The sequence below is a fragment of the Carica papaya genome, chromosome 5 (genome assembly GCF_054855325.1).
Source record: "Carica papaya isolate Zhongbai chromosome 5, ASM5485532v1, whole genome shotgun sequence".
Taxonomy (NCBI): domain Eukaryota; kingdom Viridiplantae; phylum Streptophyta; class Magnoliopsida; order Brassicales; family Caricaceae; genus Carica; species Carica papaya.
Window position 1 is genome coordinate 40,702,971 of NC_142313.1, and position 18,766 is coordinate 40,721,736.

Genomic DNA, 18,766 nt, shown 5'->3' on the forward strand with positions numbered 1-18,766 from the left:
GTTAGATGCTATTTGAGCTTCCAAAACTCACGAAATGTAAAATAATAGGCATAATGATAATGGTATATTAATTTGATATATACATTTAAGAAACAAAAGATTAAAAGAGTAACGTAAAAAAATGATAAATAAATTTAAAAAAGAATTTTATTTATCGATATTTCGTTTAATTTTAATATTATTAATATGATAATTTAAAAAAAAAATTATTTGCGTGCCCATATTATCATAATTTTATAGGCAATTTAATAGAATTAATATTTTTTTTTTCGTTAGAAGCTTATTTGGACAAATTTTAAATGTATATACATATTTAAATGCAAATTTAGTTTATCGAGTAATCTATAAAAAAAATAAATATTAGGAAAGGAAATTTGAGTATTTAAGATAAAACCCCCGTTCAAATTGTTCTGTTACAAACACATCCCTGAAGAAAAAAAGAAAAAAAGAAAGGAGGAAAAGCACTGCACAAGCGAATTCCGCCGAGGGCAAAGGTTTATGAAACAGAGGAGGAACCCACCTCCGTTGCATCGCTTGAACGAGCTTGCAGCATAATCAGCGGCAGCTTCCTTTGAACTCTGTTGTTAAGAACCAAAAAATACGGAGCAAAATGCCTTCTCCAATCTCCTCTCTGCGCTTTAACCCAAATCCTTCATTTTGTCTCCCGCAGATCCTCCATTCTTGTCTCATCTACCGGTTCTTCTCCAAGCCCACAATCCCCTTCTCAAAATTTGACAATATGACACCAAAACCTTCATCACCTTCACCAACCATTGACGACGAAACGGTGCGTGAAACGCTCGTCTCCTACAGTAACGACTGGAGACGCGCGCTCGAGTTTTTCAAGTGGGTCGATGCGGATTCCCGGTATACCCACACCACTGAAACATTCAATGGAATGATAGATATTTTGGGTAAGTTCTTCGAGTTTGACCTCGCATGGGATTTGATACACCGCATGCAAACAAATCCATTTTCAATGCCCAATCATGCTACTTTTCGTATCATGTTTAAACGTTATGTATCGGCACGTCTGGTTAAAGAAGCAATTTGTGCGTATGATAGACTAGAAGAGTTCAATTTGAAAGATGAGACTTCTTACTGTAATCTTATTGATTCGCTTTGCGAGTATAAGCATGTTATTGAGGCCCAAGATTTGTGCTTTGGGAAAAACAAGAATATGGTTTTCGGTAATTTCAATGTGAGTGAGACAAAGATTCATAATATGATTCTTCGCGGATGGTTTAAGATTGGGTGGTGGGGTAAGTGTAGGGACTTTTGGGAGGAGATGGATAAGAAGGGTGTTGTCAAGGATTTACATTCTTATTCTATTTATATGGATATAATGTGCAAGAGTGGTAAGCCACATAAGGCTGTAATGTTGTATAAAGAGATGAAGAGGAAGGGAATAAAGTTGGATGTGGTTGCCTACAATACTGTTATTCAAGGAATTGGGATTTCCAAGGGTGTAGATTTTGGGATTCGGGTGTTTCGTGAGATGAGAGAGTTGGGTTGTCAGCCAAATGTTGTGACTTATAACACAGTCATAAAGCTTTTGTGTGAAAATAGGAGGATGAGAGAAGCATATGCAATGGTCAATGAAATGCAGAAGAAGCATTGTCTGCCAAATGCAATTACATATCATTGCTTTTTTGGGCATCTTGAGAAACCAAGGGAGATTCTTTGGCTTTTTGATAGGATGATTGAGAGTGGGGTTCGTCCAAGGATGGACACATATGTGATGCTGATGAGAAAGTTTGGTAGATGGGGATTTCTTCGACCCGTTTTTGTACTGTGGAAGAAGATGGAACAGCTGGGATGTAGTCCAGATAAGGGTGCATATGATGCACTGATTGATGTTCTAATTCAAAAGGGAATGTTAGATATGGCTAGAATGTATGATGAAGAAATGTTAGCAAAAGGGCTTTCACCTAAGCTAAGGGAAGAGCTAGGAACAAAGTTGGTTCAAGGAGACTCATATGGTGTGGATAGTTTGTAACCATAGTATAGGTATTCAGACGGTAAAGCCAGTTTTGCACTGAACATAAACCAAACTACATGAAACAGATCTCCAGAAGTCCAATCAGTACTAATTGCCTTAAGGGAGATGGAAAAATATTCTGTTAAAGATCCTCAGTCATGATAAAAAATTATTCTTTCTTGCCAAAGGTGAGAAACAAAAATAAGTCAAGGCACTCCTAAGTAATTTTGTCATGACTTGCAGAATCAGGTGACATGGTGCCACCAAACCAAGTACGATAAATCCTAGCAGACCCTTGGCTAAACCTTGGAAATCTAAATGCCATTATGTGCTTTCAAATCCTCCTGGCCATCATCCGGAAGTAAGATGATGATGAGTAGTAAAATTGTGATGATGCTCAGGGCAGTAGGCTGGAATGGATATAGCATGATGTACGAGAAGGTTTTGCTAGCTGAAAATTGTTGTTTATGCCAACAGAGAAGTACTTCTGAATGAATCCCTATGAAAAGAGCACCATTCTGGAGCATGAGCATATGGGCTACAAAAGGATTTTGCCTATTTGACGAGCTTCTAGTGGTTAATGATATCGAATGATGTGCAAATTCTCACATCAGGATCCTGCATTCATCAGGAAACTCAAATAGTGCTCTTGTTCTGGCAATTATTTTTTAGGGTTTAGGATGTTCTTTTGGACAGCTGATGAAAAATTAGCTTTGGTTTGGTAATCTTCCAATTGCACTGGCATGTGAAGTATCCTTGTTTTTCTCCTACTTCAATCTTATGCAGGAAGAAATAGCTTATTGGCTGATGTTTAAAGTTGGTTTCTTTGTTGCTATTGAATATTTTTTAGTTTCATTTCAGCAAGTGGTGAAACAATAGCATATCAAGCCTGATTTCTTTGTAAATAGTGGGACGAGGTAGTTACTGTGTTTTACACCAAAAAATAGAGAGCTGCTGATATGAAAGCAAGATGGATTTTTTAATTTTCTATGGATAATGTTATCTTCTGTTTGTGAAGCATTTGGCTTTGCTGGTATTCTTTTAGCTATTGACGCTCCGTCTGGATAATAACCCAGTACAGAAGGCATATTGACAATTCCTTTTTGTTATGGGAAAGGAACACAAATCACCCATATTTTTTTTGTATATATCAAGTTTTCGCAAGGCAATAATTTTCTACTGGTAGCATAATTTTCTATTGGTACCGTACTTCTCATTTAAAATGTAGATTGAAGTTTATTGTTTAGGTTGAAGAATTTCCTAAGAGAAAGCTCTTTAGCATGAGAAACGCATTTCTCATTGCTTAACTCAAAGCAGCTAAAATAATATTGCATTAATGACAGTGATAAATATGTTTGTGTATTTATTGTTTGTACTTGTAGTAACTCCCTTAGCCTACCATTAACCAAAACTGCCTTCTCCCACAGGTCTAACCTGAAAAGCAATCAAGAACAAAAAAACACATAAAAATCTGCTCAATTCCCGAAGGTACAACAGAAAATGCCCTTTAATTCGAACCCTAGCTTGGATCATACTCAATGGGTCATCAACATTCGCAGAGCCCTCGAGGAAGATTTGGAAGAGGATGTGGAAGCTCCTGTATGCATTTTCAATGTTCCTAAAATGTTGTTGTCTGGTGATCCAGATTTGTACACTCCACAGGAAATTGCTTTAGGCCCTTACCATTGTTGGCGACCTGAACTTTATGAGATGGAAAGATACAAGCTAGCTGCAGCAAAAAGAACTCAGACGCAACTGCAAAGCCTTTGTTTTCAACTTCTTGTTGAGCAGTTGACACATGTGGAGCCTAGAATTCGAGCTTGTTATCACAAATACTTGGATTTTAACGGTGAAACTTTAGCATGGATGATGGCAATCGACGCCTCATTCTTGCTCGAGTTCCTTCAAATCTATGCCACCATTGAAGGTAAAACTTTATCAAGAATTCCTTCAAGAATGTCACATTTTGTTGATTATTCAGGAAGGAAACCTGGGCACAATGCAATTCTTAGAGATATTGTCATGTTGGAGAATCAAATACCACTTTTTGTACTGAGAAATATTTTGGAATCACAACTCTCATCAGCACAATCTGCTGACGACATGTTGCTTTCAATGTTGTTGGGATTATGTAGAGAGATCTCTCCTTTTAAAATGGAGGAGTTGCCAATGATAAAAATTGCAGAATGCACTCACATTCTAGACTTTTTGTACCGCATGATTGTGCCTCTGGTGGAAGAAACGTCTGCAGAAGAAGTTGAAAGCCATGATCATGAGACTGAGCAAGAAAAAGGGTCGAAATGGAATCATTTAAGGAGGCTATTTTCAAAAATAAGACAAGTTCCAGTGCAGAGAATAATAAGGAAAATGGTGTCATCAAAGCCTGTTGTAGTCGTGCTAAGATTACCTTGGAAAATCTTCTCCAGTCTTCCTGTATTCGCAATGTTCAAACTCCCTCTTGAACGCTTGTTCGCATGGCAAAATGAAGAAACAAGAACAAACAACATGATTTCAAACGATGACAACAACAATAACAACAAGTCACCGTTAGTAGAGGAGATCACCATCCCGTCTGTGACAGAGCTTTCAGAGGCCGGCATACGTTTCTTAGCCAGTAATTCCAACATCTTAGTCACGGATTTCAACATTGAAACAGCAACAATTCAGCTTCCTATCATTAGCTTAGACATCAACACGCAAGTTTTACTGCGAAACTTGGTGGCATATGAGGCATGGAATGGATCCGGGCCACTAGTTTTCACTCGTTACACAGAGTTAATGGATGGAATAATTGACACCGAAGAGGACATAAAACTTCTTAGAGAGAAAGGTATTATCTTGAACCACTTAAAGAGCGATGAAGAAGCTGCAAAGCTGTGGAATGGGATGAGCAAGTCCCTGAGATTGAGCAAAGTGGATTTCTTAGACAAGGTGATAGAAGACATAAACAAGTATTACAATAACCATTGGAGAGTTAGAGTTAGAAAACTCATAAATCAATATGTTTATAGTTCTTGGCAGTTCCTAACATTAATGGCTGCTGTCTTGCTGTTGCTCCTGGTATCACTGCAGGCCTTTTGCTCTGTTTACAAGTATGCTCGCGTCTTTCGCCTCAACAATGATCGCTGATTGGCTGTTCATCATGTTGTAAATCATAATTGAGTGAAAATTTTTTCTTTCTACTTGAAGTTCTGTTGAATGATGAAAAGATTGTGTTAAAGTTTCAAATGGAATACTTCGGGTATGTATGATTAATCTACTTTAATTTACATAAATAAATTAAAATTAACATCAGGTATGTATGATTAAAATTAACAGCTTTTGGTTTAAAACAAATAAATCAAATTTTAATTCATAGACAAATAAAAATAAAATAAAAAATTAACTCCAATTATTACTGCATTTAACATATAAAATGTTAATCCACAACATTTATTATCCAATATCATATTAAATATAAAATAACACTATAAATATATAATATATAATTTATGTTATTAAAGTTTATTTATAATGATTAAACATTTATTAAAATTTAATAAATTTGAGTAAAAATAAAGATAAAATTTTAAATTTATACGAAAAACTCAGAAAATAGTTATATCTTTTAATTTACATCTGGCTGTATTTATTTCGGGTTTATAATTTCTTACATCTACAATTTCGGTTAACTATCGAAAAAAAATCTACAATTTTTTATTCACACTCAGTTTTATCATAATTAATCGTAGATTTTTTCCAATAGTTAGCAGCAACTAACCCCTCAATATGTGTGTCTCTAAACATAATTAAAATAATAATTATAAGAATGAACTGAGGAATGAAATTTTGGTCAGAAGAGAACTAATTCCCAAATTTTCCTGTTCCTAATAATACTTTGAGATTTTAATAACATTAATGTAAATAGAATTCAAACTATTCACCTTTTTAACTTACTATATATACTACTAACTTCTCCAAATAACATATGCAATTTAATTACTAGTCTGCCTGGCAAAAGGCTAAAAGCCAAAGCAAAAGGTGTTTCTATATATATATATATAGCAAAAAAAAATGATATATATGGTGCACCCAAATTAGGAAACAACTTAAATTTATGCTATATTTGAAATTTGGTTCTAATAGTCTTGATTTTGTTTCCAAATCCTTTCTCCAATAATATATGTGGGTATATCTTTGTATATATGTATATTCATGGGTATGATATACTTTTAGAAGAAGATCACAAGAAAGCGCGTATATATGTGTGTATATATATATATATATATATATATGGTTAAAAATTTACAGGTAATCACTTATTCTACACCTCAAAGGTAGGAAAATGGATTGATAACAAATAGTAACTATTTCAAGTTAATTTTGGGGTGTAAAAAGAAACAGAAGAGAAAATGTACTGGTTTTGGGGGAAAAGATATTCCGTACAGATAACCATCCTCCACGAACAAATATGCATGCAATATTACATATAATTATAAACCCTTCTTCTCTCAATTAATTCTCAGAGGATTAAACCCATTACCAAATCATGCTTCATTTGAAATCAAACCCTAATTTCCATTTTCCTCTTTTGACTCTCTTTTACTTTCTCATCATTTCATCAACCTTGTTTTCATTCTCCTATGGAGATTCTCATTACCCTATCAATCATCATCATCCTCACCACCCCCTTCAAGGTTTTTATTCCTTATTTCTTTGCTCTTATTCAATTTTTAATTTATTTTCTGTTTTTGGATATTTTGAACTTTTTTTTTAAAACGGTGAAGGATAAAAATGTTTTCTTTCATTTGTTCGTCTCTTCGTTCTTTCCTATTTGGATGAGAAATATCACGGATAACATTTATAATCTTTTATTTTTATTATTATGCAAATAGTTTCTTTTTTCTTTTGGAAATTGTTACTGAAAGAATCTTTGCGTGTTATAGGATCGAAGAGGTTCATCTTCGAAGAATCGAGGGAGGAAAACCCGAACGAAGAAAACAGACCGGTGATGATATTAGCTGCAAACAAGACACACAGAAGAGATCCTACTAATAATTTCAACTACTACACTGGTGGATGGGATATTACTAATTCACATTATATCTTTGTAAGTTTCTAACAATGAATTAACCTTTCTCTTTCAATATTTACCCATTTCTTCCTCTAATATTTATTTTTCTGGAACAATACCCATCAATTTTCTAACATTTCAGTTGGATTAATTAGCTAAAATTTTATATAAAATTCAAATTCTCACTATTACATTATTAATTCTTGTTTTTACAGTCAGTTGCATATACAGCTGTTCCTTTGGTCATCACTGCCATAATCTGGTTTGTGGTGGGAGGGTTCTTCCTACTCTGTGCTTGTCTCTGTTGCTGCTGCTGTTGTTGTCGAAAAAAACACGCTAATTATTCTCGAACCTTTTATGCGATATGTCTCATCTTTCTCGTACTTTTCACCATTTCAGCAATGTAAATTTTCTCTTCTCCAACTTCTTTCTTGGATCTCTTTTTTCTTATAAGGGTTATATAAATATACTTTTATATTCAATCTGTATTAGAATTTTATCTTTAGACTCTCCGATAATTTTATTGATATATAGATTTGTTATTTATAATGTTAGAAGACATTATGATGTAGAGACAAAGTATTAGGTTGTAAAACCCTAATGATACAAAAAATATGAATGTAACAACGGTAATTTATACAACTTATAATGTAAATTGAACATTAGAGTATATTTATCTCTATATCTTTCTGGATTCACTTGACAGATGCATTGAGTCTGGTACTCGAAACATCTTTTTTTTTTTTTTTTTTCTGCGTATTACGTAACTTCAACCTTAATTTGTTCATTAATTTTTCCGGGTGGTTAATTTCAGTGTGGGAACTGGCATTCTGTATGCCGGGCAATGGAGGTTCTACAAAAGCGTGGAGGGCACGTTTGGATACCTTGTGCAGCAAGGAAAGAACATATTCGACAACTTTCAGAGCTTGTGGAGCATTTTGGCGTCGGCTAAGGACATCAAATTAGGAGGGATGAACTTATTGCCAATCAATATTCAAGACAGCATTCTCAACATCAATTCGGTCATCCAACAAGTTTCCAAACTTCCGATGCTTAGTTCGCAACACAGCTCGCAACTTTTGTACCACGCCATGAGCCCACCGTAAGTGAAACGTTATAATATGTTAAAGTATTCGAGCACGAAGAAATTTTCTAATCTCGTAACTTAAAATTTTTGAAATAATCAACTATAAAATTTAACAAAATTGTTTGTGTAATCGGTTGTTGGTTCTTACAGGAGACGTGCTCTGAATGTCCTCGCTGCTTTGATGCTGTTCTTGACATTGGTTGGCTTATGTAAGTACCTATATATATATCCTCCTGATTAGTAAGGAATAAGAGTTAATCTCCATTTGATTAAATCTAATGTGTTACTGATTTGGAATTTTGATTGCAGTGCTTTCAGTTCTGGGCATGCGGCTCCTCGTATACATGTGAGCTAATTTACTTCTAAATTACTTATACATATATGTGTGTGTATATATATATATATATAGGTGTTCTACTTCATCTTTTCAGTACTCTGTTTTGTTTTTTCTTTCTTCATCTTTTAATTTCTGATTAAATGTTTGATTGAATTATTTCAGATTAACGTTGATTGGGTGGATTCTTGTCACCATTACATTTCTTTTATGTGCTGTATTTCTCCTTTTCCACAAGTAAGAATCTCTCTTATAGATGTTTTTCCTCCACTATAATTTCTCTTTTTTTTTTAATTAATTTATTTTTTAAGGATAATTAATTAAATTAATTAATATGGTATTAAAATCAGAGATTAATTGCACAAATTTTGGTAAATTCAGACATGATTGACGCTTTTAAATTAATAAAATTATACGAGAGAAAATATATTAAAATATAAATAATTAATTTCTTTTTTTTTTTATCGGCATAATATTTTAAAATATAATTTAATTAATTATTTAAGAGGTAAAACCATAATAAAATTTTCAATAAATATTTCGAAACTTATAAATCAAACATGTTATAAACTATATATAAAAAAAAATTTGTCATTGACCAAATTAGAGTTTAATATATAATTAATATTATGGTTTAATTATTACGATTATGACACTTTATTTAGGTGAAAATTTTGGATTTTATTAAAAATATAATACAAGGTATAGTACTAAATTTATTATAAATAGAATTTAATTATTAATTTATTAGTAAGATTACGATGATGATTAAGTTAAATTTTATTTTAATAAATTATTATAATTCTTGTAAAAGAAAAGTTGCTTATCATATTTGACTTAACAAAAATTAAATTAATATATTGATAGGATTAATGGGTATGATTATTTTTGGTTGAATATGTATATAAATTATATATTCAGTGTGGTGGCAGATACATGCGTGGCAATGCATGAATGGGTAGAAAACCCAACGGCAAATTCAGCTTTGAGTCAACTTCTTCCCTGCATGGATACCGACTCTGCAAAAGAAATTCTAAACGTGACCAAAGTGGTGTCGTTTTTAGTAGTTGAAGTTACGAACTCCTACACCACCAATATCACCAACCAAAACTTTCCACCTGAAGCTGCGCCGCTCTACTACAACCAATCTGGGCCGTTGGTCCCGCTTCTCTGTAATCCGATTGACCAGGATTTCAATCGCAGAGAATGTGCTCCCGGTGAAGTTGACTTGAGCAATGCCACACAAGTAAGTCAATTTTCATTTTATCATTATATATCTCACTGTAATTTGGTAATCGTGTGCGTACGTTCAAAATTCTAAAGAGAGTCAGAGCCTTACAATTCATATCTATGATATTAAAATTTGAACTGAACTCAATGTCAGGTATGGAAGAATTACATATGCCAAGTATCGGAAACGGGCATTTGCACCAGCGAAGGGCGGTTGACCCCGGACATATATACCCAATTGACGGCTGCCGTGAACATGAGCCATGTACTAGACAATTACAGCCCATTTCTGATTAGTCTAGTGGATTGCAGCTTTGTCCGAGACAAATTCAAGGGCATCAGCAGAGATCACTGTCCAGGATTGGCACACACGAGTAGATTGATCTTTGTAGGTTTGCTCACTTTGTCGAGTGCCGTCATGTTGTCTTTGATATTCTGGTTGTTCTATGTCAAAGAGAGCCGACAACGTGTGTATGCCAAGGAAGCCATGAATGCATCCTTTATAGAAACTTCAAGAATATAAGAGTTTAATTAAAAGGGTTTGCAATTTGTAAACATAAGGAGGTGGTTATTAGGAAAATAAGATGAGACATTCATGGAAAATTTAGGAGGAAATTGTGATCTAGTTCCCCAAAAAAATTGTACAAATTTTTGTTTCATAATTTAGTAGTTTAAGTAGGTGAAAACTAGAAACAGTATTATTATTATTATTATTTATTATTAAATAGTTATTATAATATTTTAGTCTTATAATATTTTTAAAAAAAATATGAAAATTGCCGAGAACATCGACAAACTGGTAAGATGGGAATTAGTACTCCATATTATAATATTTAGAACTTATCTGGGTATTTGCTTATATGTTTATTATGGCAAATCTAATTTACTTGATCAGAAGCAACGACCTAAATTTGAAATTATTTTTTGTATTATTATAATCTTAAGTTTTATATAATTATTTATTTTGTTAATACAGATACATAATTAATTTTATATTTTAAGGGGGGTTTTGGAAATAAAAACTTATCCCTGTAAGTTTGTTCTTTTGATCTCCTCTTATGAGAGGCTAGGAGATAGTGTAACACTCCAAGTGTTATTATTTTTTTTATTTTGTAATTATTTTAATTTGATTTAATTGAATCTAATTTCATAAAAATAAAAATAATAATAATGATAAAATTGGGTAAAAATATTTTTTGGATTTAATTGAAATTGATTTTGAGAAAAATATGTGAAACTTTGGATTCTGGAGGTGTTTTTGAAAAGAAAATCGGAAACCGGGGGTCAAAACGTAATTTAAAAAAATTGCGCTACGTCAGCACCCATCTCAGCAGCCACGTCAGCGGCCCGGTCAGCAGCCCCGGCCAACCGGGACCCGCCGCGTGGCAAGGCAACGCTGACCAGGAAACGGGCCACGTGGGCGATCCGCGTGTGCGCGATCGGACGGTCCAGATCCGTTCCCGCGCGCACGGACGGTTCAAATCAAACGTGCGCACGGACGACCCAGATTGCATCGCGATGGACGGCCCAGATTTAATCCCAATTAAATCGCGATCGAACGGTGCAGATCTAATCTTGATGGACGGTTTAGAAAATATTTGCACAATTTTTGTGTGTGTGTGTGTGTGTGGCTGAACTCTTGTGCTTTCTCTCATGTCCATGGTTTCTTGTGTAACGGCCCCGGAAATTTTAAAATTTCCGGGGCCGTTACAGTTGGTATCAGAGCCGCATTTCCTCGGACTCATCCCTTACACAATAGTGCCTTAGAGAAATACTCACCGATATATCGTTACTCAACCATTCCTTGTGAATGCAGGTACACGGAAATGAGGAGAGGAAGGCCCCCACTAAACCGAGCGGCCCAAGATAATTCGCTTCGGGAGGATTTAGACAGACTATTTGAGATGGTGGAAGCTCTCGTAGCTGCCCAGCAAAGGCGAGAGGAGAGAAGGGAGTTACCCAGACCTCCTCCGCTATCGCAGGTTGAGCCCCCGCTACAGCAGGCTGATCCCGAGCCACCCCGGCAGGAGCCTGTTCCTCCACAGTACCACCCGGCACCACAACCGCGGTACGACCCGGTACCACAGCCACGGTACCACCAGGCGCCGCCACAGCACATTCCAGTACCCCCACCACATCAGCAGGTGCCACCACAGGGTCCCCCAGTTCACCCTCAGCCGACCCTAATCCCTCTACCTCGGGACCCCGCTCTTTCCTTGATCGACCCCGACTTCATAGAGAGGTACAGAAGACTGAACCCTTCTACTTTTGCAGGGGGATCCTCTTTTAAAGAGACCCAATACTGGCTGGCAAAGAGTGGGAGAGCTTTCGAGACCTTGGGAGTAGTCCCTGAGCAGACGGCTGCCATTGCCTCCTACATGCTGGTAGGGGAAGCAGTACGCTGGTGGGAGCTCAAGCGGACCACCCTGCCTACACCAGCTACTTGGGAGCAGTTCTTAACGGCCTTCCACGCGGAGTATCTCCCTAAACACATCCAACACCTAAAGGAAATGGAGTTTGCTCAATTGGTTCAGGGAAACATGACAATGTCGGAGTATGCCCGTAAGTTCCTGGAGCTGGGCCGACATGCCCCAGAGACATTGATGGATGAGGGCCGAAAGGCCAGGAAATTCCAGTGGGGTCTCCGCCCGGAGATCAGACAGCACTTACTGGTGATGGAGCTCGAGACATATTCAGCAGTCCTGGCAAAGGCGCAGATCATAGAAAGGAGCTTCGACACCCACCCTCAGCTAGCGGGAAGTTCCTGACCCTCAGCCCCGCTCCGCAGGCCAGCACCTACCATGCCTGTCCAACCCAGTAAGAGGCCCAGACCCGCTATCCAGGCCCCTCCTCAGGCTACGGGGGCAGCACGTGGGAAGATCTGCCAGTACTGCGGCAGGGATCACGGGGACCGACCCTGCTACCGCCTCAACAACACCTGTCGCATATGCGGCAGTGCCCAGTACTATGCAAGGGAATGCCCTAGGAACCAGAATCAAGGAAGGCCTCCAATCCAGGGCAGAGTTTACAACCTTACCCAGAAGGATGCCGACGCAGACCCGGACGTGGTACATGGTATGTATACTATATCTGGCCACATTGCTCATGTTTTGTTTGATACTGGTGCATCACATTCTTTTATTTCACATGTTCTTGCTTCCAAAATTTGTGTATCACCTGATAGACTTGATTCATTATTGCTTGTATCTACCGCTGGGGGGGAGACATTGCTAGGAGAGGTTGTCTACAGGGCATGTGCCGTAGAGATAGCAGATAGGAAATTGAGGGTAGACCTGATAGGGTTAGACACGGGAGATTTTGATGTAATCCTAGGAATGGATTGGCTAGCGGCGTATCACGCCACCATAGACTGCTTTAACAAAAAGATTGTATTTAATCCTCCCAACGATGAGCCATTTACAACTTAATAAAATTATTCAGTACTGATTTTCCCTAATGGCAAGTTTTCTTAATTCCCAATGCCTTAATCTTGTATTTTCTCTAACTAGGAAAACCCAAGAAAGAAGTTTGTATCCAAGAGATTCCAGTAGTCCGAGACTTTACAGAATATTTCCGGATGAACTGTCCGGTCTACCAGCGGACATAGAGGTCGAGTTCACCATAGACTTACAGCTAGGTACCCAGCCCATCTCGGTTGCTCCTTACCGAATGAGCCGCATCGATATGGAGGAACTAAGGAAACAGATCACTGAGCTACAAGACAGTGGTTTCATTAGACACAGCGTTTCCCCATGGGGTGCCGGGATTACTTTTGCAAGGAAGGGAGATGGAACGTTGAGACTGTGCATTGATTACCGAAGGATAAACAATGTAACAATTAAGAACAAATATCCTCTTCTCCGGATTGATGACCTTTTCGATCAGTTGCAGGGTGCACGGGTCTTTTCTAAAATAGATCTACGATCAGGTTACCATCAGGTAAAGGTAAGAGCAGAAGACATCCCCAAGACAGCATTCCGAACCAGGTACGGACACTATGAGTTCCTGGTCATGCCGTTTGGGCTGACCAACGCCCAGACCATCTTTATGGATCTAATGAATAGGATCTTCAGAGAGTTCTTGGATCAATTTGTCATCGTGTTCATCGATGATATCTTAGTCTACTCAAAAAGTAGAGAAGAACATGTTCATCATCTTGCCCAAGTCCTACAGGTACTCAGGGAAAAGAAGTTGTATGCAAAGTTGAGCAAGTGTGGATTTTGCCTCGAGCAAACCGCCTTCCTAGGACATGTTATATCGAAGGAAGGGGTGTCAGTGAACCCCGAAAAGGTTGAAGCGGTACTTGGTTGGGAAAGGCTGACAACAGTTAAGGAAATTCGCAGTTTCCTTGGGATGGCAGGTTATTACCGCCGGTTTGTCGAAGGGTTCTCTAGTCTAGCAGCTCCTCTAACCCGACTCACAAAGAAGAATACAAAGTTTGAATGGAATGAGAACTACGAAAGGAGTTTTTCAGAATTGAAGAAGCGACTGACTACTGCACCCGTGCTGGCTCAATCGAGTGGATCAGGAGGGTATACAATTTATAGTGATGTCTCCTATCTGGGTCTGGGTTGTGTCCTGATGCAGCATGGAAAGGTTATAGCATATGGGTCTAGACAGCTAAAGAATCATGAGAAGAACTATCATACCCATGACTTGGAGCTTGCAGCAATCATACACGCCTTGAAAACCTGGCGCTATTATTTGTATGGAGAGACCTTTTATATCTACACCGATCATAAGATTTTGAAACACATCTTCACTCAGAAGGATCTCAACATGCGTCAGAGAATATGGATGGAACTCATCAAGGACTATGATTGTGACATCCTATACCATCCAGGTAAGGGCAACGTAGTAGCCGATGCCTTCAGCAGGAAAAGTGCAGGCACCCTAGCCTATTTGATGGTTTCAGAATGCAGGTCCATTGGGGCCACACAACAGGTTCGACTGCGAGATCTGAAGAGGGCTACATATTTAGGCCACCTAGCAGTCCAACCTGAGTTAATCTAAAGAATAAAGGAAGCTCAGTCAGTCGACCCCGCCCTAGTAACCCCCAAGAAGGATGCAGAACAGGGAGTGAGCTCAGAATTTCAGATCTCTGCCGACGGATTGATTCGTTTCAAGGACAAAATGTGTGTCTTAGACGACAGTGAGTTAAAAAGAGACATCATGACGGAGTCCCATAGTTCAAGGTTTGTCATGCATCCAGGAAGTACAAAAATGTACCAAACTATGCGACCTCGGTTCTGGTGGAATGGGATGAAGAGAGATATAGCCGACTTTGTATCTAAGTACTTGGTATGTCAGCAGGTCAAAGCAGAACATCAACGCCCAGGTGGGTTACTTTAGCCTTTACCGATTCTAGAGTGGAAGTGGGAACATATCACCATAGACTTCGTGTCGGGACTACCCAAGGCACGATCGGGACATGATGCTATATGGGTAATTGTTGACCGACTCACTAAGTCTTCCCACTTCCTGGCCATCAGAATGACTGATTCTTTGGACAAGTTGGCAAGAATGTATATCCGGGAGATAGTCAGACTGCATGGAGTCCTAGTGACAGTGGTATCCGACAGGGACCCCAGATTCACTTCTCGGTTTTAGAATAGTTTCCAGCAAGCTATGGGAACAAAGCTGTCTCTTAGTACTGCCTTCCACCCCCAAACTGATGGACAATCAGAGAGGACAATTCGTACGCTTGAGGATATGCTCCGGGCTTGTGTCCTTGACTCCGGGGGCCATTGGGACGACCATCTACCCCTGATAGAGTTTGCCTACAACAACAGCTACCAAGCAAGCATCGGCATGGCCCCATATGAGGCGCTATACGGGCGCCCGTGCAGGTCACCGATTTGTTGGGAGGAAGTGGGCGATAGAAGATTGTTCGGCCCGGAATTGGTAGAGGAGACCACGTCCAAGATAGTTAGAATCAAGAAGAACATTCAGACAGCTCAGAGTAGGCAGAAGAGTTATGCAGATACCCGGAGGAGAGACCTAGCTTTTGAGAAAGGCGACCGGGTGTTTCTTAAGGTTACTCCTTTCAAGAGAATTAGTAGGTTTGGCAGGAGGAAAAAATTAAACCCCAGATATATTGGACCCTTTGAAATCTTAGACAAGATTGGCACCGTTGCCTACAGACTTGCACTGCCTCCTGAGCTCTCTCGGGTTCATAACGTGTTTCACGTATCCATGCTACGTAAGTACAACCCGGACCCTTCTCATGTCTTGGCTCATGAACCGCTTCCACTCCAAGAGGACTTGTCTTATGAAGAAGTACCGGTCGGTATCACGGACCGAGAGAGCAGAATACTCCGCAACCGGGAAATATCATTTGTAAAGGTCGTGTGGCAGAACCACACGCCCAGGGAGGCTACTTGGGAACTGGAATCAGAATTTAGAGCTCAGTATCCCCATCTGTTCGATCAAGAGTAAGAGGCAAATTTGGGGAACCAAATTTCTTTAAGGGGGGGAGAGTTGTAACGCCCAAACATGGGTATTTTTGTAATTTTCTCATTAATTATTTTTATTAAGTTTATTTAAAAAAAAAAGAGAGCGCCACGTCAGCAGGCCTAGTCAGCAGTCCTGGCCAACCAGGACCTGCCACGTGGCAAGACCACGTCGATCGGGGACGGGCCACGTTGGTGATCTGCGTACGCGCGATCGGACGGTCCAGATCAAGCGTGCGCACGAACGGCCCAGATGCAATCGTACGGACGGCCCAGATTCAATCAAAAACGGACGACCCAAATTAAATCAAAATGGACGGCTGAGATCAAAAGGCAAAAGGGTATAAATAGAACCCCCACACCTGGCCACAAAAACCCTAGCTGCCTGCCCTTGCCGGAGAAGACGAACCAGATGCCGGAGAAGCCGGCCGCCGCCACCCGCCGCCGCACCGGGGAGATTTCTGACCGCCGATCGAGGTAAATTTCATACCCCCGACTCGTTTTTCCACGCTGATTTCCCCTGTGGCCAAATCGGAGCCAAAATCCCGGCCAAACGGTCGGAAAACACGGCCGAAACCCAGCGGCTCCGCCGCGTCCCTCCTCGAGTTTTGCCTCCGATGAGGCCCTTCCCGGCCTCTGTTTGATGCAATTTTTATATCACCGTGATCACCATTTTTTTCTCTACAGGTTGATCGGAGCCGAATCACCAAAACACGAACCTCACCGGAGAGCCGCCGCACCCGAGAGCACCGCCACCGGTAAGCTTCGGTTTTTCGTAATTTTTTGGCCCCCCGAGGGCCCTAGGGTTGTTTTATCACAGGGACCGATGCAAGTGTGGCCGAATTCGGCCAGAAACGGCCGAAAACGGCCAACCCGAGGCTAATCGCCGCCACAAGCGGCGGCGCCGTCGTCGGAGCACGGCGGAGCCGCCATGCCGGAATTGCAATATTGGCCAAAAAGGGGCTCTGGGCCTAATTTGGAATTTTTTGGAACACGTACAGGTACCGGTAGTGCGTTTCAGTTCCCCAGGAGAAATTCAGAAAAAATTAGGGACAGCCTGTAGGCGTACTGTGAAGTCGTGTTCGGACCCCGAAACGAGTAAGGACCCCTCATCCTATTTCCTATCACGGTATTAAAGTTCAATAATGATAAAACGGTATTTCTTGAATCAACGAATATGTGAAATTGCTTGAGGTCGCTAATGGAGCCCGAGTCTAGTGTGTTTATCGGTTGACTGTTATTTGGCCTATTTTACAGTTTTAAATGTAGTATGAGGTTTGATGTTTTCATTTCATAGTTTCGTGTGCATATTTTACTGTTTTATTGATTATGGGTTGAATGACTGAGTAACCGATGTTGTATGTTGTCTTGTTTGGCATAAATTACTGTTTTGCTTGTTTGTGTGTGAATTGATGATGCTGACTGAGGTAAAGGAGAATGAAAGGTTATGTAAATTGATAATTGTATAATGTGATCAGCCTGACTAGATATCCTGAGAGATGGTGGACGGACCGGGTCCGTAGGGAACCCTACCGGGATTGTGGTCTCTCATACCGGACGGGGTATGGAGACCTTATGTATTTTGACGCCCATGCCGGATGGGGTATGGGGACGGCTCGTTTCACTCTCATACCGGACGGGGTATTGAGGTTTATAGTTTTGGCGCCCATATCGGACGGGGTATGGGAACGGCCCTGGAATCGAGTTGTAAATGTTAAAGGTTCATGGGTAGCGAGACCCCTATGGATCCCCATGGATACTAGTAGGCTGGTAAATGAGGAAAAATATGTTGTGTAATGATTGAATTACAAAAAGCGTGATAAGTATTATGTTATACAGTTTATATGATTTCATGATGGTGATAATGTTATTGCTTTCGTATATTATTTTATGAATTTCACCGAGGTAAGTAGATGGTAAAGGTTTTATTATTAATAAAAGGATTTGTTGTAAATCATGCTCCATTGGTCTTCTTGTGTTTTCTACCCACATTTACCTCCGTGACGGTGAGATATCGTGATGTCTTTACTAGGCTAGTGTAGCTCATTCCTTATTTAATCATTTCAGATCAGGAAGACATTGTTCCCGAGCCCGTTCCGCAGGAAGACGACGAAGGGGACGCCTAAAGACTCCATAGTCATATTCATAGCTTTTACTTTCGAATTTCTCTTTTAGTTAGTTTGATCTTTTATATTTTGAGCACGTTTTTGGTTTTAGTGTAAGAGATGTTAATCGAAATTTTGACTTCGCTTCCGCATTTGACATTTTTAATACACATATTTCATTTTAAAATTTCTGGGGCCGTTACATCTTGTATATCTTCTTGAATTTTTCCCAAAGAAAGAAGATATACTGTACAATTTTTACCTTTATTATCATTTGTTAGAATTTCATTTGCTAACAAATATGTGCAAATATTTTCTAAAAATAAATTAATTATATTGTGTAAAATGATAAAGTATAAAATTGTAGGTACTTATATGAAAAAAAAAAGACTCTCAAAATATTAAATTGTATCTTTTGTAAAAATAAATAAAAATAAAAGCTCTCAAAATTTACTATTTTTTAAAAAATAAATTAATAGCATACATATTTATTTAAATCTTCTCTGTTCCAAAAGAAAACCAGG

At 39.0% G+C, this 18,766-nt stretch overlaps 3 protein-coding genes across 4 annotated transcripts; all 3 read left to right on the forward strand.

Moving 5' to 3' along the window:
- Positions 1-399: 399 nt before the first annotated feature.
- LOC110821081 (Pentatricopeptide repeat (PPR) superfamily protein) lies at positions 400-3,127 on the forward strand. Its single transcript, XM_022050801.2, has one exon. It carries the CDS (start codon positions 611-613, stop codon positions 1,997-1,999), a length of 1,389 nt encoding a protein of 462 aa, XP_021906493.1. The 5' UTR covers positions 400-610; the 3' UTR covers positions 2,000-3,127.
- Positions 779-5,275, forward strand: LOC110821080 (transmembrane protein, putative (DUF247)). The gene is made up of 2 exons (XM_022050799.2): positions 779-914; positions 3,409-5,275. Exon 2 carries the CDS (start codon positions 3,482-3,484, stop codon positions 5,108-5,110), a length of 1,629 nt encoding a protein of 542 aa, XP_021906491.1. The 5' UTR covers positions 779-914; positions 3,409-3,481; the 3' UTR covers positions 5,111-5,275.
- Positions 5,276-6,355: 1,080 nt separating this feature from the next.
- LOC110810884 (envelope glycoprotein B) lies at positions 6,356-10,370 on the forward strand. Of its 2 annotated transcripts, XM_088219994.1 has the most exons (9): positions 6,356-6,657; positions 6,907-7,070; positions 7,250-7,437; positions 7,849-8,136; positions 8,272-8,330; positions 8,431-8,467; positions 8,621-8,692; positions 9,377-9,701; positions 9,840-10,370. In XM_088219994.1, exons 1-9 carry the CDS (start codon positions 6,510-6,512, stop codon positions 10,206-10,208), a joined length of 1,650 nt encoding a protein of 549 aa, XP_088076120.1. In that variant the 5' UTR covers positions 6,356-6,509; the 3' UTR covers positions 10,209-10,370. The 2 variants fall into 2 exon arrangements, with proteins under 2 accessions (XP_088076120.1, XP_088076121.1); XM_088219995.1 differs by lacking the exon at positions 9,840-10,370 and having other exon boundaries at positions 9,388-9,498.
- Positions 10,371-18,766: the final 8,396 nt, after the last annotated feature.

Coding starts and splice junctions, on each gene's coding strand:
- LOC110821080 (XM_022050799.2), top strand. CDS start 3,482: ATGCCCTTTAATTCGAACCCTAGCTTGGATCATACTCAATGGGTCATC.
- LOC110810884 (XM_088219994.1), top strand. CDS start 6,510: ATGCTTCATTTGAAATCAAACCCTAATTTCCATTTTCCTCTTTTGACT. Junction 7,071..7,249: donor CTAATTCACATTATATCTTT/GTAAGTTTCTAA, acceptor TTGTTTTTACAG/TCAGTTGCATATACAGCTGT. Junction 7,438..7,848: donor CTTTTCACCATTTCAGCAAT/GTAAATTTTCTC, acceptor GGTTAATTTCAG/TGTGGGAACTGGCATTCTGT.
- LOC110821081 (XM_022050801.2), top strand. CDS start 611: ATGCCTTCTCCAATCTCCTCTCTGCGCTTTAACCCAAATCCTTCATTT.